The sequence below is a fragment of the Oryzias melastigma genome, linkage group LG5, assembly GCF_002922805.2.
Source record: "Oryzias melastigma strain HK-1 linkage group LG5, ASM292280v2, whole genome shotgun sequence".
NCBI lineage: Eukaryota > Metazoa > Chordata > Actinopteri > Beloniformes > Adrianichthyidae > Oryzias > Oryzias melastigma.
Window position 1 is genome coordinate 34,799,515 of NC_050516.1, and position 20,331 is coordinate 34,819,845.

At 40.8% G+C, this 20,331-nt stretch overlaps 1 protein-coding gene and 1 long non-coding RNA gene across 2 annotated transcripts in view; one reads left to right on the forward strand and one right to left on the reverse strand.

Moving 5' to 3' along the window:
- Positions 1-3,031: 3,031 nt before the first annotated feature.
- Positions 3,032-20,331, reverse strand: part of LOC118598797 — a 23,059-nt gene continuing 5,759 nt past the window's right edge. The window contains exons 2-3 of the long non-coding RNA XR_004947952.1: positions 3,233-3,326; positions 3,032-3,135 (exon numbers count right to left, since the gene is read on the reverse strand). This is a non-coding gene — a long non-coding RNA (uncharacterized LOC118598797). The remainder of the gene's footprint in view (positions 3,136-3,232; positions 3,327-20,331) is intronic.
- LOC112144692 (myosin heavy chain, fast skeletal muscle) overlaps positions 11,366-20,331 on the forward strand; it is a gene marked incomplete in the record, with an annotated part of 10,369 nt that continues 1,403 nt past the window's right edge. Inside the window, 36 exon segments of the mRNA XM_024269363.2 lie at positions 11,366-11,479; positions 11,889-12,104; positions 12,333-12,476; positions 12,561-12,717; positions 12,805-12,832; positions 12,910-13,024; positions 13,104-13,196; positions 13,295-13,358; positions 13,448-13,546; positions 13,641-13,744; positions 13,819-13,957; positions 14,038-14,156; positions 14,250-14,399; positions 14,531-14,701; positions 14,776-15,082; positions 15,162-15,235; positions 15,312-15,399; positions 15,476-15,593; positions 15,673-15,796; positions 15,869-16,005; positions 16,089-16,344; positions 16,430-16,672; positions 16,759-16,935; positions 17,017-17,162; positions 17,240-17,330; positions 17,397-17,786; positions 17,860-17,986; positions 18,139-18,257; positions 18,348-18,544; positions 18,619-18,802; positions 18,874-19,039; positions 19,132-19,256; positions 19,374-19,682; positions 19,759-19,962; positions 20,036-20,161; positions 20,246-20,323. Of these exon segments, the coding sequence (XP_024125131.1) occupies positions 11,901-12,104; positions 12,333-12,476; positions 12,561-12,717; positions 12,805-12,832; positions 12,910-13,024; positions 13,104-13,196; positions 13,295-13,358; positions 13,448-13,546; positions 13,641-13,744; positions 13,819-13,957; positions 14,038-14,156; positions 14,250-14,399; positions 14,531-14,701; positions 14,776-15,082; positions 15,162-15,235; positions 15,312-15,399; positions 15,476-15,593; positions 15,673-15,796; positions 15,869-16,005; positions 16,089-16,344; positions 16,430-16,672; positions 16,759-16,935; positions 17,017-17,162; positions 17,240-17,330; positions 17,397-17,786; positions 17,860-17,986; positions 18,139-18,257; positions 18,348-18,544; positions 18,619-18,802; positions 18,874-19,039; positions 19,132-19,256; positions 19,374-19,682; positions 19,759-19,962; positions 20,036-20,161; positions 20,246-20,323 (5,373 nt within the window).

Sequence of the window (20,331 nt, forward strand, 5' to 3'; positions counted from 1 at the left end):
CTGCAGCTGAAAGCTAAGCCTGCAAGAGGCGTCTGAGGACGCCGAGAGTGTCAAATAGTCAACACGTCTGACACTAATGGCCATCAAACCAGTCACACCTTGACTGGAGTTGTGTTAGGGATTGACAGTTTCATGAATACTGTCACAACACCGGAGAGGCAAGACAATTTGTTCCTTTGTTCCAGAAATGTCTTAAAAAGAGGCGCTAATGTGAGCTCGGCTAGGAAAAAGTTTCAAGAAGGTTAAAATGTTTGGTGATGAAACAAATTTTAATAAATAAACATTTTTTTTATTTTCCTGCAATAATTTAATTTATCAAAAAAGTTCAGATGTAACAAAAAAAGGTAAATCTGATCAAATGTCCCCACTAAACAGTCAAATATTCTGAAATCTGTGACCAAACTTAAGAAGAAAGAGTTCAATCTAAAGCTGGTAGAATGTAATTCAGCTAAATTTAGAAAAGGTCATATAACTCTGGGCATCTGTTGCTCCAGAAGAGTCCTCTAGGTTAAGAAAACTGTAAATCTGTGCCTTGTGGTGATAATATTCTTGACCCTACAGCTTTCAGTTGTAAACACTCTTTAAACCATGCTTTAAGAAACACTATAGAACCATAATTAATCATAAAAAAAATGTTATTGTCTATATATTTATTGTTTAAATTCTTTCGGCTGCCAGCTCCTTTTATGGTGTTGGTGGTTGTAACTTGTTAGTATTAAAATGCTTTCCATAAAAACCTAAAAGGATAACATGAAAAAAGTTTATATTTATCATTTCATCATGTTTTACCAGTAGATTTTTATATAAATATATTCCTGGTAGCCTCTTTTTATTAGCATGTGGGGTTAAGACCACTGTCCTCTACTTTTTTAATGTTAATCCCTTTATGCCAAAGGTTGTTCCACAATAAGACTTGAGGTAATAACAAATGGCTGAGCTCTGAGAGCATTCCTGAGGCAACAGCTATATTTGTGCTCCTTCCAAATAAGCACCGCGAGGACCTTAAGAGATCAAGTATCACATTTTTATTGAATATATAGGCCTATTTTGTCAAGTGTGAAGTCCTCAGTATTCACTCCGAATGTCCTCTGCCCTTCTTTGTCAGTCCAGTGTCATCTTTCAACAAGGAAAGAATGCCCACTACTGTACATCATAGAACCCGATCCCTTCCTTGTCTTGTATGAGGAACAAACACTTGACTCAGGGGAAGGTCAAGCTGCAGGCCCGGCCTTGTTTTCAGGTCATCTGTCAGGATGCACGGAGGATCAGGACCATTTAAAGAAAGAGTTTAAAAATATATTCCTACCCACGAGACAAAACAAGTATCTTGAGACACAAATCTTGTCACCAGGTGTTCATTCCAGACTTGACAAAAGAGTTCAGACCCACAAACAAATAAGCCCCAGCCTTTTATGCTGCATGACCTATGGGGGTCTTAAAACTCAGCAGCTGCTTGAGACACTAGAAGAGGTGATGGATTGAGGTTGAAACCCTTCCTGGTGCCAGACTTTGACAGTTGACAGCAGGGGTTTGATCTGAAGATGAAGTTCTTTTGTGTGTGAATGCTTATCGTTTAGCGCCATGAGCTAAAGGTGAGACTGTTAGTGCTCAACCTTTTCCAATGACAGGGAGGGTTTCAAATATAGAAATGATTTCAAGAACATTTTGCATGTAAAAAGTCGTCTGAAGGTCGACTGGTTTCTGTTTTTTTCTGGACAGCAGATTAACTTTAAACAGTCAACGTCAAAATAAAACCTTCTCTTTATTGTAGTCGTGACATCATGTCAATTTGATGTAAAATTTTAAGAAAGTTTAAGGAAGAACTCTTTAAAAATAGTTGTAGACTAACAATTTGAATTGACACATCTGTCAGTGGTTTAACTTATATTGATGGGTTTAACCGATGGACCAAGCAGAAGTAGGGAGAAATCAGGCAAACCAAAGAAAACAGCCAACCTCCAACTGCCGTTGCTGGGCAAGTTCATTTATTTGGTCACAGGAAAGTCAGGGAAGGCATCCTGACACCATTTTCAGTTCTTCCTTATATAAAGAGGAACACTTCCTGCAAACTTTCCTGCAGCCAATCAGAACACAGGATTGGAAAAAAAGGAAACAAGGACAATGCTGAATGGTGAACTGGGATGGCTGGAGGGCTAGGCACCAATGGAGTATTTTGGCATTCTGATATTGTTTTGACTGCATCCATTTTAGCGGTCTGTGATCTGTTTGAAGAATGAATCCCCTTTCCAGCAGGTAATATCTAAGTGAGTCAATGGTCCACTTAATAGCCAGTGCTTCTTTCTCTATTGTGGAGTATTTCTTCTCTCTGTCAAACAGCTTCTTACTCAGAAACAGGATCGGCTTCTCCTGTCCAGGCTCCCCTTGGCTAGTACTGCTCCCAAGCCAACACCAGAGGCGTCAACCTGCACAACAATCGTCTTCATGAAGTCAGGGCTCTGCAACACAGGACCTTATGAAAGTTTCAACTTCAACGATCTAAATGGATCTTCACAGTCACTACTCCATGTTATTCTTGAAGTGGAGTTTTTTGTAAGTTCGTAGAGGGGAGATGCAATGGTGGAAAAATGTGGAATAAATCTCCAATCCCACCCCACTAATTCAAGAAATTCTCTCACTTGCTTGTTGGTTTTAGGTCTTGGAATTTCTTGAACAGCCTTTATTTTTTCTATTTGTGGTTTAATTTGTCCGTGGCCAACCAAGTATCCCAAGATACTTAATTTCTTCTTGTGTCTATACACATTTGCTTGCATTGACAATCAGAGCAGCTTCTTGAATCGTTGTTAGAACAGGTTTCAAATGATCTTCCCATGTTTCACTGGGAATCATCACATCATCCAGTTAAGCAGACGCAAAAGTTGAGCAATGTTTCAGAATAATGTCCATTAACCTTTGAAAAGTTGCAGGAGCTCCAAGAAGACCAAATGGCATGACTGTGTATTGGAAAAGTCCCATCCCTGGGTGTCAGGGATAGCAGGCGAAGGTAGACCCCAAAAATGCAATGAGCCAGGAATGAGAGTTTTTAAGCAGTTTATTTGGCGTGCAGTAAGGTCCTCCAAGCAGTAGGAGGAGTCTGTGAGTTCTTCTGAGAAGAGAGTCAGAGTCAATATAGGAAATCTACGAAAAAGAAGCAGAGGGAAACTCAACGCTTAATTCACTTTTCCAAATAAGTGAGGTCTAATAATCCACAAGAAAAGAAGAGGAACAGTCTCACCAGGGCAGCGGAAATATCCAGAGGAGCAGGCAGAGGCAGCAAGACGTAGACGAAGGCGAGGGTCAGCAACACAGAGGTCAAGGCGGATCCAAGGCTGAGGTACCAAAGGGCAAAGACAGGACCGGAGGTCCAGAACATAAGTAGGGTTGAAAACTAAATAAAACAGCAAGGCAGGAACACTGAGAGACTTGAAAGAATTGACCACAATTCGGTATCGAGTCTGGAGAGGAAGTCTTAAATAGAGGAGCACCCAGATGTTCGTAATGAGCAATCAGACAAGTGAGGGCGGGGCAGGATCATAATACTGGGATCTGAAATGCTGTGTACTTTTTGCACGAGGGATGAAGCAGAACCTGCCAGTAACCTTTACACAAATCTAAGGTTGTGTTGTGTAACTTTGCTGTTCCTAATTGTTCCAACAGCTCATCAATGCGTGGCATGGGATATGAGTCAAAACAAGAAATACTATTCAACTTCCTCTTGTCAGAACAAAATCGAGGTCGAGTTGAGTTCTTCTTTGAAACAAGTGCTATGGGCTTTGACCACTCACTTGTTGATGGTTCAATCACTCCCATTTCCAACATCCTCTTCACTTCCTTTATCAGCGGTTCCCTCAGACGAACAGGGTTTGAGTCTTTTAAAACAATCCTGTGTTATCAGATCCGTTCGACCAGGATTTTCTGAGAATAATTATGTGAAAGATGTTTTCAGCTCGCCCAATTGATGCCATTGGTCTGGTGTCAGATGTGCTGGAGGGGTCTCAGTTTCATCAACTTGCACATCTTTGATCATCAACACATGCTTTTCATTATGAGGCTTCAGAAGGTTCACATGGTACACTTGCTTGGTTTTATGTTTATCAGTACACAGTATCTCACTGGGCCCACTTTTCTCGTTACTGAGTAAGGACCTTGCCATTTGGCAAGCAGTTTACTTGGTCCAGTTGGCTACAACACCAAGACTTTCTGTCCAATCTTCAGTCCTCTCTCAAGAGCATGTCGTACCATACCTTCTGTTTATGCTGAGTTTCCTGAAGATTTGCTTTAGCTTCTTCCTGGAAAGTTTCCAGCTTGTCTCTCATTTGGAGAATGTAGGAGATCACAGTGGTTGCTGATCCTGTCTAACCAGCCACCCAGTTCTCCTTTAGCATGTCCAATGGACCTCGAACTGGTCTGCCGTAAGGCAATTCAAATGGAGAAAAGGTAACCATTTATCCCAGTCTTTCCCCATTGTAAGAACAAATTTCCTTAACATTTGCTTTACCATTGAATCTTTCTACAAGGCCATCAGTTTCAGAATGACATGGGCTAGTTCTAATGCCTTTTCACCGAGTTGAGAATAAAGTGCCTTCATCAGATATGACATGAAATTATTTCCCTGATCTGTTAAGATTTCTTTGGGTATACTAACTCTGGAAAACAGGTCCACTAATAATCGAACAATGTGTTTAACATGAAAAGATCACAATGGGTAGACATCAGGATATCTTGTTGCATAATCGCATAGAACCAGTGCATATTTGTGTCCACTACTGCTTTTTGGTAAGGGACCAATGATATCCATGGCAATTCAGTCGTAAGGTATATCCATGAATGGAAATGTTTGCAATGTTTGCAAGCAGGCCCTTTCTTGGAGATACTATCTGACATTCATGACACGTTTTACAATAGTCTGCCACATCTTTATATAGGCCCGGCCAATAAAAAATGTGATTATATACGATAATATGTTTTAGCTTGGCCTAAATGTGCTGCCCATGGTATAGTATGTACTAAGTTCAAAATCATTGGTCATTGTAACTTGGAAACCACCAGCCTAGGTTTCTTAGCATCTGCCAAGTACCAAAGGTTGTTAATCGTTACAAACGGATCATGCAAAACATTTTTGCTTCAGGTTTAGTTTACTTATTTTCATCCACCACGCATTTTTCAAACAATGATTTAAGACAGGTGTGTCAAACTCAAGTCCTCGAGGGCCGATGTCCTGCTGGTTTTCCAGAAACCCTGCCTTATCTGCAGCTGATTACCTGGATCAGGTGTGTTTAGCCAATAAGAAGCTTCTATGGCAACTTGGTTGGAAAACATGTAGGACACCGGCCGTCCAGGGTTGGAGTTCGACACCTGTGGTTTAAGAGATAAATCATTGTGCAGGCTTTCTTCAAAGTTACCTAGGATCTGCCATTGCGACTCGAAAGACATTTCTGGAGAAATATAAGGTTAAGCTAATTTGCTTTTCCCACACATTTGTTTTTGTCATGGCGTTTTTGACGTTTTGTTTTCCTAATTTTGCCTTTTCCCTCGCAGGTAATGCAACTTTATATCTAGTTTATATTTGGATTCTCACCTGCGCCAGAGGAATAAAGTTTCATAACAAAGAAATGTAATCCACAGATACCTGGCCTGGATTCAGTCAGAGCAGAAATGTCCGTGAAACTTTTGGATTGTGAGAAAATAGCCGAGATGTTTGACCATTCGGCTGATTGAAATTCAGAAACATCTCTCAATGTTTTTCTATTTTTTGGTACTGATGAATTACCTTGTAGCTAAAGTGTGTGTTTGGATTTATTTGGTATAAAATTAAATATCAACAAAGTAATAATAATAATAATGGATTGGATTTATCTGCGCTTTTCCAGACGCTCAAAGCGCTTACATTGTGTATCCATTATTCATTCACACCTCATTCATACTTGGTGACGGTAAGCTACTACTGTAGCCACAGCTGCCCTGGGGCAGGCTGACAGAGGCGTGGCTGCCAGTACGCGCCTACGGCCCCTCTGACCATCACCGGAACATTCATACGCATTCACACACCAGTGGAGCCACACTGCGGCCCCTCTGACCATCACTGGAACATTCATACGCATTCACACGCCAGTGGAGCCACACTGGAGGCAAGTAGGGTTAAGTGCCTTGGACACTTGGCTGGCGGGAGCCGGAATCGAACCGCCTATCCTTCGATCATTGACCAACCCGCTCTACCACCTGAGCCACTGTCGCCCTTATGACTTATGCAGCACTACAGGACACATTTTGTGGAAACATTTTATAAAAAATATGGTATTAAACACTTATCACGATGTTATTAAAGATGCACTCCAATGAAAATTGTGTTTTTGGTGTTTTTCACATGTTCTTGTTGCATTTTTCTGATGATGAAGGACATATAGAAAGAAAATTAAGATTAAAATTGCACTTCTGAGTATTTTTTTTATTTCAAATCATTGTGAATCAGGATAAGATGACAAAATTGCGGTATGACAAAGTTTGTAGTTGTACAAACTATAATTGGCGAGCCACAAGCTCCCCACTCTGTTCAAATCTGATGCATCCACTTCCAGACAAATAGATCCATGAACATCTTTGTTTTCTTCATCCCATCTGGTATCTGGACCAAAACTATACAACTGGATAGCTACAATATTGCTTACCATTTTTGTTGCACTTCTAGGTTGGGAATGTAATAAGCTGCAAGCTAGATGGAGAGAGTGTTGATAAAGGGATGATGGGAAATAAAGGAAGGCTTACTCTGCGCCAACAGTCCCACCCACCACTCTGAAATCCAGTCTTTGACGTCTTGTAATCAAGACAATAGGGGTGTAATGGAGCAACCTTTCTTTATTGATAAATAAATCTGACTATCGTCAGTAACAATAAAAGGAAACTCAGGAGGGAGCCTAAAGGAACGAGGTACAGAGAGAGTAAAAGAGGTCCTAAAATAGAGCCCTGTGGAACCCCAAACAACAGTTGAAGAATAGGATGCGGACATGCTCTCACACAGGGTCCTGTCAGGCAAATAGGATGAAAGCCAGTGAAGTGCAGTACCACAAATTCCAACCAAACCTTTCAACCTGGACAGTAAGAGCTTGTGGTCCACAGTATCAAATGTTGCGTACAAGTCCAGCAAAAGAAGGAAAAAGATCAGAGTGGGACTTTAACCATGTCTTTATGTTATGTCTGTCTGGGTTGCCTCTGCATGAATCATTTTTTTGTGGGAAACAAAAGACACATTAGGTTTTAAGATATTTGCAGAAATGAGGTTGAGCTTTAAGGTCTTTCTTTGTTTTTTGTTTTTTTGTTAGCTGGTTCCTGCGTCTCCTTTAGTATCACCTTTGATCCTCTTTAAAAAACATCAATATTTTTGGATGGAATGCTGTCACACTTCAAGCAATAAGATCGTGGTTTCTTCCTCTGAAATATTTTTCCAGGTTTTATGGTTGTTTTCTTTGTGGCTTTATTCCATTTAAACTTTAAACATCCACTGTATGTCTTGATGAAGCTTAATGTGTGCAATTATTGCCATTAGAATCTAAAGTTGATTTTGAGACCTTATGCTGACTGATAACCTCTCCTGAGTGGTTTTTAGCTTTACCTAAATTGACCAGGGATCAGTTCCAGTAGACCCTTATGAACTTTATCAGTAATAAACTGGTATATATATTACATACTGTATGTTCACATGTCAATTATCAGTGTATTTATTATAATAAAGTATAAGAAAAATGTACATTTAGCAACCACTCTGATCATCTTTTGATCTATTGTAAATTTTTCCCAGTGGTCCTTTAATTATGACTATGCTGGTTTTAGGCTAAGGCAAAACACCGGAGTCGTTTTCAAGATGTAGGCTACGTCTGAATTCGTTCACTATTTTGTAGAGCTTTCCAAATATATGATTCCAAAATCAAGTGCTCTACAAATTTTCCCAGAAATCTTTGTGAAAAACCAGTGTGCATCAATGCTCACTACAATAGTGAATATGGACCACAATGCAATGTTTGAACATTTTTAAAAAAAAATAGATTTGTTTAAATGTAATTTTTTAACAAACTATCCACATTTTCATCATCAGAACTCAGTGGATTAATAAATAGACATTCTAAAATGTAATTATTGATTTGATTTCCACTTTTTAAAATCGGTAACGCCATTTAGAAAAAAAAAGTAGTGAGCGTAGTGTCTAAATTGCTTTTAAAATCCAAGGCACTAGATGGTCCCGCACTATATAGTTTTTTAGTAGTTATGGATAAGGGTGGGAATCCAGACATAGCCATAGTTTCTGCAAAGTGGCAGAAGTTTATCACAAATTCACCTATGAGTTGTGGTGCAGAGCAACCCCGCCCCCCTAACCCTTCGCAATACTTAGAGCTCAGAGCAGGGAGCTTGTGGCCAGCCCAGCGTCACAAAAAAGCTCTTTTTCAGACATAATTTTTTATGTTTATATTTTTGAAAAACTCAGAAATTCAAATTTTGTCTTAATTGTCTTTATATATGTCAATCATCAGAAAAAGGTCACAAGAAGATGCTAAAAAAACATAAAAAGCACAATTTTTCATCAGAATGTATCTTTAAAGATGCATCACAAACAAATATTTAAAAAAATGTCATTTTAGTCATCCCATTTTATTATTATTTTTATTGCTATTCTTTAATAATTAGATTTAAGCAAATGCAGGACCTACAACTGCTAGACTAGTCTGTGAAACACAATACAACCCTCTTATTCGTTCCTGGAACACAAAAAATAACATTTCAACTATTAAAAACAACTCGATTAGTTAGAAAGTAAAGCTGGAAACAATTTTAGGAGAAATCTACAGCAGTTTCTTATAATTGTTACTTTCACAACAGGTTTCAACTTAAAGTTTTGAAAGCAAAAAAAAAAAAAAAGATGCATTTGCGAAGGGCTGGATATAAACAAATAACTGAACTAAATTCTCAAATAAATGACAATTTTAATTTAGTTTGTGTTATAAACTCCTACAACACAGTTTGTTGTTTAGTCATTTAAAGTTTTACTTTGGCTCATTTCAAATTTCTAGTTGTAAAAAAGCATTTTTTGTCAAATATTTAAAATGCGCTTTAGAATGCATTTTTGACAAATAAATCAACATTTATTTGTGAGGTGTTACATCAGACATCGACTCAAGTTGTAAAGTTGTGGAACAGAATCGAATTTGGCATTGATACTCAGTTCTGTATTTGACTGCATTCATGTTCATTATTTGGGTTACAAACAAGATTTTGAGTTAGACAAAAGGGCTCGTAATATATAAAACATTTTATAATCTGTGAGTCAGAAAAATTCCACCGACACCTAAACCACAGATGTGCAACCTGAGGCTGCAGAGTCACATGTGGCTCCTTCATCACTGCATTGAAGTTCTTTGGCTTTGAAAAAAAAATGCTAACAATTTAAGTAAATAAAACGTTTATAGTCATTTTATTTTACTTAATCAAGTTTTGTTATTTATATTTTAAATTTCAACATGTCAGATAACAGAAAAATAATGGTAAGAGTAGTTTTTATTAGAATGAGAATATAGCAAATATAGATTTATTTACAAAATTTGATTATACATCAATGTTGTCCTGTTTTGTATTTAATAGTAAAAAGAAGGAAAAGGATAAATCGTTCTAAAAATGAAAAATAACATTTTCATTAGACTTTCTTGCTTATATGACACAGTTAATTTTATTTTAAAGGGAACTTATGTGCGGTTGTTAAAAGTAAAATATGTTGAAAAGGTTGTACAAAGAAAATTACATTAATTCAATTATTAGAATTATTTAAAAACATACTTTATATAAAAATGGCCACAAAAACGGTGTATTTTTCTAAACAATGACTTTGTTGCTCTTACTTGGTTTTGGTCAGTAAAAAATTAAAGGTTGCAGACATCTGACCTAAACTGATTGTCTATATTAGAGATGTGTATTTCATATTAAAATGCTGCAAATTTCTTTTTGTTTTTTTCCCCCCAACTGTTGCACATCTGTGAGGAAACGGGTGTCCAATAAACTGGTGTCCAATAGGTTTTAGGGTCGTAAATGAGGATATTTTTGCACATGGAAGGTTTGGGGCATCAAACTGCGGATTATCTAGTAGCCAAAAAACATTTCTGTTCAGTTTCCTGTTTGAGATGAAAACACATAATAAACTTTAGCATGAAATCACAGTTTTCCATAAAGTGTTTGTGTTTATATGAATGCTCATAGTGAAGGTTAAGAGGTAATATCACCAAAGGCCTGCAGACAAGTCATTTACCTCACCGTATAATGAGATAATTAAGCAGTTAAGCAGCCTTGAATGTCATTAAGGAGGTGTGAGTCATTTTTAGATTGATGTGTGGTATTATAACATTATACTCATAGTTTTTAGGCTGTTTCACATATAATAAGGTTTTTCCCAAAAGGTTGAAAAGTGATTCATATTATTAGATATTTTAGGAGCAGATTGAAAGAAACCTGAATGCTTGGTGATAATTCTAAGACATCTTCATTGCAAATTACACTGCAGGACAGATTAAGTTAAAACGCTATAAATAATATTATTGCTCTCCTTCCTTATTGCTCTTTACCCCTGCAGAAGTAATCTAATTAACTGTGGAATTCCACAAAACCTGCACCCTCGTGGGTGTTTTCCATCGCGAGCTATCCTCATTTTCACATGTTCTTAGGTTAGCAACTGTCAGGCCTAATTCAGCTCCTTTGTCACAGGAAAGAATTGCAAGCTGCTGCGACAGAATGCCAGTGACACATGAGAGCTCCTCCACGCCTGACAAAGGTCCTCTGCAGCGCCTTGACGCCCCGAGCAGCCCATTGTAGAAAGCAAAACAATGTCTGAAATGCAACAAGCGGCACAACTGTTGGGATATTGTTTACACAGTGTACAAATGAGTGAGTATATGCTGTTTAAAAAAAACAAACACACTATTTTTAGTTTGCCTGATTTAATTAGCATCAGTTAATCCCCTAATAATAGTAAAAAAATAAATTCTCCTTTCAAGTATGATCAAATTTGACATTATTTAACATTTACTTCTGAGGAGACTTGATATTTGAAAAGGAAAGTAAGCATGGCTTGAAGTCAACGTGACAAAAGACGCCGGAGATCAGATGGGTGGCAAAAATACTCAAGCAAAGAGGGTAAAACTATGTGACCAAATAAAGGAGGTCATTTGTGTGGGGGGGAACACTGATCTCACTATATAAGAAGGAGGGCAGAACACCCACAAGGACTGTCAGGCAACCAGACAAGGTGAGTGACTTACAGTCTTTTAATAGCAAGGGATGGCCAAGAGCCTCGGGGACAATGCCATCGCCAGCGGGCCTGTTGTCTTCATGTCAGGGTTTCAGTGAACTCTAAATTACAAAATTATCATTGAACTTGTAATCTAAGCAGATTTGTTGTTTCAGAACCCTCACAAGACCATCAAAGGCTTTTTTTCTGGACAGAGGGGAGGAGGTAATTTTCATCGAAACACATTTGCTTTTTTAAATTTTCTTGTTTAAGTCATAAACTTGATATCAGGTAGGATCTTTAATGATCCTTACCACTGAACTCACACTTTAACAGTCGTTTATAATAATTAACATGTTGGCATTATAAAAAAAAAACATTTTCCATCCTTAAAATGTTAATACTTTTATGCCTTATGTCACAAATATGCGACAAATAAATTTGGCTTCAAAATTACCAAAATTTAGTGCATACTTAAAAGCATTTTTTTTACACTGGTACCTGAAAATAAATTCAGGCGTTTAGGGGTTAACTTTAGGTAAGAAGTATCCTTATTAGACACTCTAGATCCTTTTCATTGCTTGATTACCAGATTATTTTGCTTTACACATGTTTTTTCCACTTATTTTCCCAGTAAAGAGTCATCATGAGTGGGGACGCGGAAATGGAGTGTTTTGGCGCGGCGGCCATTTACCTCCGCAAGCCGGAAAAGGAGAGAATTGAGGCTCAAAACACCCCGTTTGATGCCAAAACTGCATATTATGTGACTGAACCCGCCGAGATGTACCTCAAGGGAAAACTGATCAAGAGGGAAGGTGGCAAAGCCACAGTGGAGACGCTGTGTGGGAAGGTGAGAGCTCAGTGTTTATGGCACTTTAGTTTTTACTGCTGTGAACATTCATTTCCTACAGTTGCAAGCATTTGATGTTTATTGTAAAACTAATTTTTTTATTGCTTAATTTAAAGTTTTCTTTAATAACCACCAAAAATAAAAAGTAAATACTCTTTGTTTTTAGTCAAGATGAAGCATTTTCTGTTTGCATGAACAAAGTTTTAAAGAAGATACTTTCTGTGTTAGACTCTCACGGTGAAGGAAGATGAAATCTTCCCCATGAACCCCCCAAAGTTTGACAAGATTGAGGACATGGCCATGATGACCCACCTCAACGAGCCTACTGTGCTGTATAACCTCAAAGAGCGTTATGCAGCATGGATGATCTATGTGGGTTTGCTTCTGATCTTCACACCAGAGCCTTAAAGTCGAGAGAAGTGCTGAAAAATCTGCTGATTCTTTCTGACTCTACAGACCTACTCAGGGCTGTTCTGCGTCACTGTGAACCCCTACAAGTGGCTGCCAGTGTATGATTCATCTGTAGTGGCAGCATACAGAGGAAAGAAGAGGATTGAGGCTCCGCCCCACATCTTCTCCATCTCTGATAATGCCTATCAGTTCATGCTGCAAGGTAACAACTGTTTTTAAACTGTTGGAAACACTGCAGCCAAACTTCAAGATCAAAACATAATGAATGTGCTTATTGTTTTTCTCACAGACAGAGAAAACCAGTCCATCCTGATTACGTAAGAGACAAACATCTTGTTTCTAAAAACGTTATTTAATAATTCTATTTTTAATCTAAACACTCTCTGAAACCCAGCGGAGAATCTGGAGCAGGAAAAACTGTCAACACCAAACGTGTCATCCAGTACTTTGCGACAATCGCAGCAGTTGGTGGAAGCAAGAAAGCTGAGCCTGTTCCTGGCAAAATGCAGGTAAGTTAAGTTCAATAAAAGCAACAAATAAATAAAAACACATATAAAACAGTGCTTGATGAAATAATTTCTCCTGCAGGGGACACTGGAAGATCAAATCATTGCAGCAAATCCACTGCTGGAAGCTTACGGCAACGCCAAGACTGTGAGAAATGACAATTCCTCACGATTTGTGAGTCACTTTTTCAACTTTTCAATTGCTTAAATATTTTCTAAAAAGCACAAACAGATCAGTTTCATTTACACGTTTCTCCTGCTTCTTCTTCTCAGGGTAAATTTATCAGAATTCACTTTGGGTCGACTGGAAAGCTCGCTTCTGCAGATATTGAAACGTGTAAGAGTTTTTTTCAGACATTTCCTTAGTTGTGCATAAACAGAAATCATTCTTTTTTACCTTAAGTGCCTCAAATTGAATCCATATAGATCTGCTAGAGAAATCTCGAGTGACATTCCAGCTGTCTGCTGAGAGGAGCTACCACATCTTCTATCAGCTCCAAACGGGACACAAACCTGAGCTAATAGGTGGGAGATTTAGGACTTCGTTTGTCAGTAACCAATAATGCATCAAAACAGGATTTATTTAAAAATATGTATTCACATTTTATTTTTTATTCAGAGGCTCTCCTCATCACCACCAACCCGTACGACTATCCCATGATCAGCCAGGGAGAAATCACAGTCAAAAGTATCAATGACGTTGAAGAATTCATTGCGACTGATGTAAGGACATCGTTATGAGCACAGTCTGTAGACTCAACAAAAACTGTAGATTTATTCTTCCTGATCACACACAGACTGCCATCGACATCCTGGGATTCACTGCAGAGGAGAAGATGAGCATTTACAAGCTGACTGGAGCTGTGATGCATCATGGGAGCATGAAGTTCAAGCAGAAGCAGCGTGAGGAGCAGGCTGAGCCTGATGGCACTGAAGGTATTTTCTGACAAGTTTCCATCAAACTGAAGTCTTAAGCAGGAGCTTTGAAACTGAACTTTTCTTCTGTTCTCTTTCAGTTGCAGATAAAATCGCATACCTGATGGGCCTGAACTCAGCCGACCTGCTGAAGGCTCTGTGCTACCCGAGAGTCAAAGTGGGAAATGAGTTTGTGACGAAGGGTCAGACCGTCCCACAGGTGAAATGTTCTCCTGCAATCTCATCTTCTGTGTATTTTGAGACTGTTTTGAGCATCACCTTCAATCCTTCATTTTTGAATACTTCCTTGAAGGTCAACAACGCTGTGTCGGCTCTCTGCAAGTCTGTCTATGAGAAAATGTTCTTGTGGATGGTGGTCAGAATCAATGAGATGCTGGATACCAAGCAGCCCAGAAGCTTCTTCATTGGCGTCTTGGACATTGCTGGCTTTGAAATCTTTGATGTGAGTTTGCTCATCCATTACTGTCATGTGTCTGTATAAAGGTCAACAAAAACAAGTATTATCTTCCGTTTGGTTGCTTTCAAATCTTTTCAAAGCCATAAATAGTCAAATATTCATGTGTTTCCTTCCAGTACAACAGCTTGGAGCAGCTGTGCATCAACTTCACCAACGAAAAACTGCAACAGTTCTTCAACCATCACATGTTCGTCCTGGAGCAAGAAGAGTATAAGAAAGAGGGAATTGAATGGGAGTTCATTGACTTTGGCATGGACTTGGCTGCTTGCATTGAGCTTATTGAGAAGGTAAAGACCCAACATCCAATAAAAAGTACAAGAAGTCAAAGCTTCTCTTGCTAAAAGTCTCTGGATCTCTGCAGCCAATGGGCATCTTCTCCATCCTGGAAGAGGAGTGTATGTTCCCTAAGGCAACAGACACGACCTTCAAGAGCAAACTGTACGACCAGCATCTGGGAAAAAGTGCTCCATTCCAGAAACCCAAACCCGCCAAAGGCAAAGCTGAGGCCCATTTCTCTCTGGTCCACTACGCTGGCACTGTGGACTATAATGTCACGGGCTGGCTGGACAAGAACAAGGACCCTCTGAACGACTCTGTGGTCCAGCTCTACCAGAAGGCTTCCACCAAACTCCTGGCTCACCTTTATGCCACACATGCCTCTGTTGATGGTCTGTGCTTTGGTTTTTCTTTCTAGTTTTCAGTTTGATGAGCTTGTGTGTGTGAAATGTGTTGTTTTGTCGCCCACAGCTGAGAGTGGAGGTGGAAAGAAAGCTGGAAAGAAGAAGGGTGGCTCATTCCAGACAGTGTCTGCATTGTTCAGGGTAAGCTCTGAGGGAAGTTTTCAACATGTTTGTGATGAACTAAATGCTTCATTAACTCATTTATTCACTTCTTCAGGAGAATCTGGGCAAGCTGATGACGAACCTGAGGAGCACTCATCCACATTTTGTGCGCTGTTTGATTCCAAATGAATCAAAGACTCCAGGTTTGAATCATAATGTAACTTTCTGATTTCATGCAAAGAGAAACTGCTGTAAGAATGATGGGAGTTTGTCTTGAAGGTCTCATGGAGAACTTCCTGGTCATTCACCAGCTGAGGTGTAACGGCGTGCTGGAGGGCATCAGGATCTGCAGGAAAGGCTTCCCCAGCAGAATCCTCTATGGTGACTTCAAGCAGAGGTATCAAGACTGTTTCATTCAGGGAATTACTTGAACTGCTGAATAAGATCAACTGAATGAATTCAATCTGCCCCTTTAGATACAAAGTATTGAATGCCAGCGTCATCCCTGAGGGGCAATTTATCGACAACAAGAAGGCCTCAGAGAAACTCTTGGGCTCCATTGAAGTTGATCACACTCAGTACAAATTCGGACACACTAAGGTATTTTCATGATGTTAATTCGGAAACTCTAATCTCCACAGAGGTAAAGCCCTTGTTTATATTGATCTTCAGGTGTTCTTCAAAGCTGGTTTGCTTGGAACTCTGGAGGAGATGAGAGACGAGAAACTGGCAGAGCTGGTCACAATGACTCAAGCTCTCTGCAGAGGATTTCTCATGAGACGCGAGTTTGTCAAGATGATGGAAAGACGGTAATGCATCCATTTCTGTGCGGATGTGGTCTAAATTACAATGACCTTGAGGCTCTGAAACTCTGTTTCCTTTTTTCCATCAGGGATGCGATTTACTCCATCCAGTACAACATTCGAGCATTCATGAATGTCAAAACTTGGCCATGGATGAAACTGTATTTCAAGATCAAGCCTCTGCTGAAGAGTGCAGAGACCGAGAAGGAGATGGCTCAGATGAAAGAAACATTTGAAAAGACCAAAGAAGATCTAACCAAAGCTCTGGCTAAAAAGAAAGAGCTGGAGGAGAAGATGGTTTCTCTGCTCCAGGAGAAGAATGACCTGCTGTTACAAGTGCAGTCTGTGAGTTTGTCTGAACAATGCACCAGTATTTATTATCCATACTGTCAATAAATTGTTAAAGAAATGTATTTGCTTTAAACTGTAGGAGGGAGAAAATCTGGCCGATGCAGAGGAGAGGTGTGAGGGGCTCATTAAAGCCAAAATCCAGCTGGAGGCAAAGCTCAAAGAGACTGCCGAGAGACTGGAGGATGAGGAGGAGATCAACGCAGAGCTGACTGCAAAGAAGAGAAAGCTGGAGGACGAGTGCTCCGAGTTAAAAAAGGACATTGATGACTTGGAGCTCACTCTGGCCAAAGTGGAAAAGGAGAAACATGCCACAGAGAACAAGGTTCTACATCTCATCTTTGATGAAACTTTTTTTTATTTTTCTTGAATAAAACCACATCAAACAACGGTCTGTGTTAACTTCTACAGGTCAAGAACCTCACAGAGGAGATGGCTTCTCAGGATGAGACCATTGCCAAACTGACCAAAGAGAAGAAGGCCCTCCAAGAGGCCCATCAGCAGACCCTGGATGACCTGCAGGCAGAGGAAGACAAAGTCAACACTCTGACGAAGGCCAAGACCAAGCTGGAGCAGCAAGTGGATGATGTGAGTCTTAGACATTGAGAGTGTAATCTATGTGTTAGTAAATCTGTGAACCCATGTGTGGACTTGGATTTCTCCCAACAGCTTGAAGGTTCACTGGAGCAGGAGAAGAAGCTCCGCATGGACCTGGAGCGAGCTAAGAGGAAGCTAGAAGGAGATCTGAAACTGGCCCAGGAGTCCATAATGGATCTGGAGAATGACAAGCAGCAGTCTGAGGAGAAAATTAAGAAGTCAGAAAATTAGGATATCTGATGTTTAGAAGAAACAGAAGTTCTCAAACTAAACTGGAACATCTCTTCTCCTCCAGGAAGGACTTTGAGATGAGCCAACTTCTTAGTAAGATTGAGGACGAGCAGTCTCTGGGAATTCAGCTGCAGAAGAAGATAAAGGAGCTTCAGGTACTCTAGATACTTTCACTTAGGTTGAACTATGAGTCGTGTTTTCACTGAAGTCTTCCGTTTCAGGCTCGCATTGAGGAGCTGGAGGAAGAGATCGAAGCAGAGCGAGCCGCTCGGGCCAAAGTGGAGAAGCAGAGGTCTGACCTCTCCAGGGAGCTGGAGGAGATCAGCGAGCGCCTGGAAGAAGCTGGAGGAGCAACTGCAGCTCAGATCGAGATGAGCAAGAAGCGCGAGACTGAGTTTCAGAAGCTGCGGCGGGATCTCGAAGAGGCCACGCTGCAGCATGAAGCCACGGCAGCAGCTCTCCGCAAGAAGCAGGCCGACAGCGTGGCTGAGCTGGGAGAGCAGATCGACAACCTGCAGAGAGTCAAGCAGAAGCTGGAGAAAGAAAAGAGTGAATACAAGATGGAGATCGATGACCTCAGCAGCAACATGGAGGCCATTGCCAAAGCAAAAGTGAGAACGAGTTTTCCTGCAGGTAAAATCAGCTGCAGTTTTGTTTTATTCATTCATTTTTTTTTTATTTTAGGCAAACCTGGAGAAAATGTGCAGGACCTTAGAGGATCAGCTGAGTGAGCTCAAATCCAAGAACGATGAAAATGTCCGTCAACTGAATGACATCAGTGCACAAAAGGCTCGACTTCAGACTGAAAACGGTACCGACCTCACTTTCCTCTGATGATGTTTAAAACATCTTTTCAAAAACTAAAGTCACCATTCCAGCAAATAAATCATGTTTGTGAGCATCTCCTGACAATAACATGAAATCTGCTCACATGCTTTTGCTTTGATTCACATTTTCCAACAGGAGAATTTGGTCGTCAGCTGGAGGAGAAGGAGGCACTCGTGTCTCAGCTGACCAGAGGCAAGCAGGCTTTCACTCAGCAGATTGAAGAGTTGAAGAGACACATCGAGGAGGAAGTGAAGGTAAAAGTCCATGGAAACAGCACCACAAAAAGGAAAACAAAGGCTCAGAGGACCATCAGGGTTAAACTGTCCTTCTTGTTTGGGTTGTAGGCCAAGAACGCTCTGGCTCACGCTGTCCAGTCAGCTCGTCATGACTGTGATCTGCTCAGAGAGCAGTATGAGGAGGAGCAGGAGGCTAAAGCTGAGCTGCAGCGCGCCATGTCCAAGGCTAACAGTGAGGTGGCTCAATGGAGAACCAAATATGAGACCGACGCTATTCAGCGCACTGAGGAGCTGGAGGAGGCAAAGTCAGTCTACTTTTGTCTGCTTCTGATCACTTCAAGGTACTTTAACTATAATAAAATATGGATATTTTTCACAGGAAAAAGCTGGCTCAGCGTCTTCAGGATGCAGAGGAGTCCATCGAGGCCGTGAACGCAAAATGCGCCTCTCTAGAAAAGACTAAACAGAGGCTGCAGGCGGAAGTGGAGGATCTGATGATCGACGTGGAGAGAGCTAATGCTCTGGCTGCCAGTCTGGACAAGAAGCAGAGAAACTTTGATAAGGTACAACTTGGCAGTGACCCTTCACCCCCAATTGTTGCTTCAAACTGCTAAATCGGCTTTTGTGCTTTAAGGTTCTTGCAGAATGGAAGCAGAAGTACGAGGAGAGCCAGGCAGAGCTGGAAGGAGCTCAGAAGGAGGCTCGCTCACTGAGCACTGAGCTGTTCAAAATGAAGAACTCGTATGAAGAAGCCTTGGACCAACTGGAAACACTGAAAAGGGAAAACAAAAACCTGCAACGTAAGCCATCTAATGATACTCAAAGACTATCTTCTAAAACATGCCAATGTTTAACATGTTTGTCATTCATGGATTGATGTTTGCTTCAACAGAGGAAATCTCAGACCTGAGTGAACAACTTGGTGAGACTGGTAAGACAATCCATGAGCTGGAAAAGGGGAAGAAGACTGTGGAAAGTGAGAAGTCAGAGATCCAGACTGCTCTGGAGGAGGCAGAGGTAAAGCTGAACTCCATTTACCCATTATACTCTCAGTGACAGCAGATCTGCAGCAGTCGATCTAAAATGGAGTTGCACTTTGATATTGTCGGTGAAAGTCTCACGCTTCTTTGACAGGCTACGCTGGAGCACGAGGAGTCCAAGATTCTCCGCGTTCAGCTTGAACTCACCCAAGTCAAGAGTGAAATCGACAGGAAACTTGCAGAGAAGGACGAGGAGATCGAGCAGATCAAGAGGAACAGCCAGAGGGTGATCGAGTCCATGCAGAGCTCTCTGGATTCTGAGGTCAGGAGCAGGAACGACGCCTTGAGAATCAAGAAGAAGATGGAAGGAGACCTCAACGAGATGGAAATCCAACTCAGCCACGCCAACCGGCAGGCCGCTGAAGCCCAGAAACAGCTGAGAAATGTGCAGGGACACCTCAAGGTACGGCACTGACAGGATTTCTCCTGCAGCTTTCTGGGAATCCAACATGAAACGTCTGATTATTTCTTCATTTCAGGACACCCAGCTCCATCTTGATGATGCCATCAGAGGCCAAGACGACATGAGAGAGCAGGTTGCAATGGTGGAGCGCAGGAACAACCTGATGATGGCTGAGATCGAGGAGCTGAGAGCTGCTCTGGAGCAGACTGAGAGGAGCCGCAAAGTGGCTGAGCAGGAGCTTGTTGATGCCAGCGAGCGTGTGGGACTCCTGCACTCTCAGGTGACCACCGCAAAACTCACTACAGCTCTAGAGTTCAGGACAGAAGGCCCAACTAACACCCAGCTTCTAACAGAACACCAGCCTCATCAACACCAAGAAGAAGCTGGAGGGTGACCTGGTTCAGATTCAAGGCGAGGTGGAAGATGCCGTCCAGGAAGCAAGAAATGCTGAGGACAAAGCAAAGAAGGCAATCACCGACGTGAGTAAACTCGTCTGTACAAAAGAAACGAGGCACAAAAACAGCAGCAGGTCTGATGAACCAGAACAACTGTTGATATTTAAGGCTGCCATGATGGCAGAAGAGCTGAAGAAGGAGCAGGACACCAGTGCTCATTTGGAGAGGATGAAGAAGAACCTGGAGGTGACCGT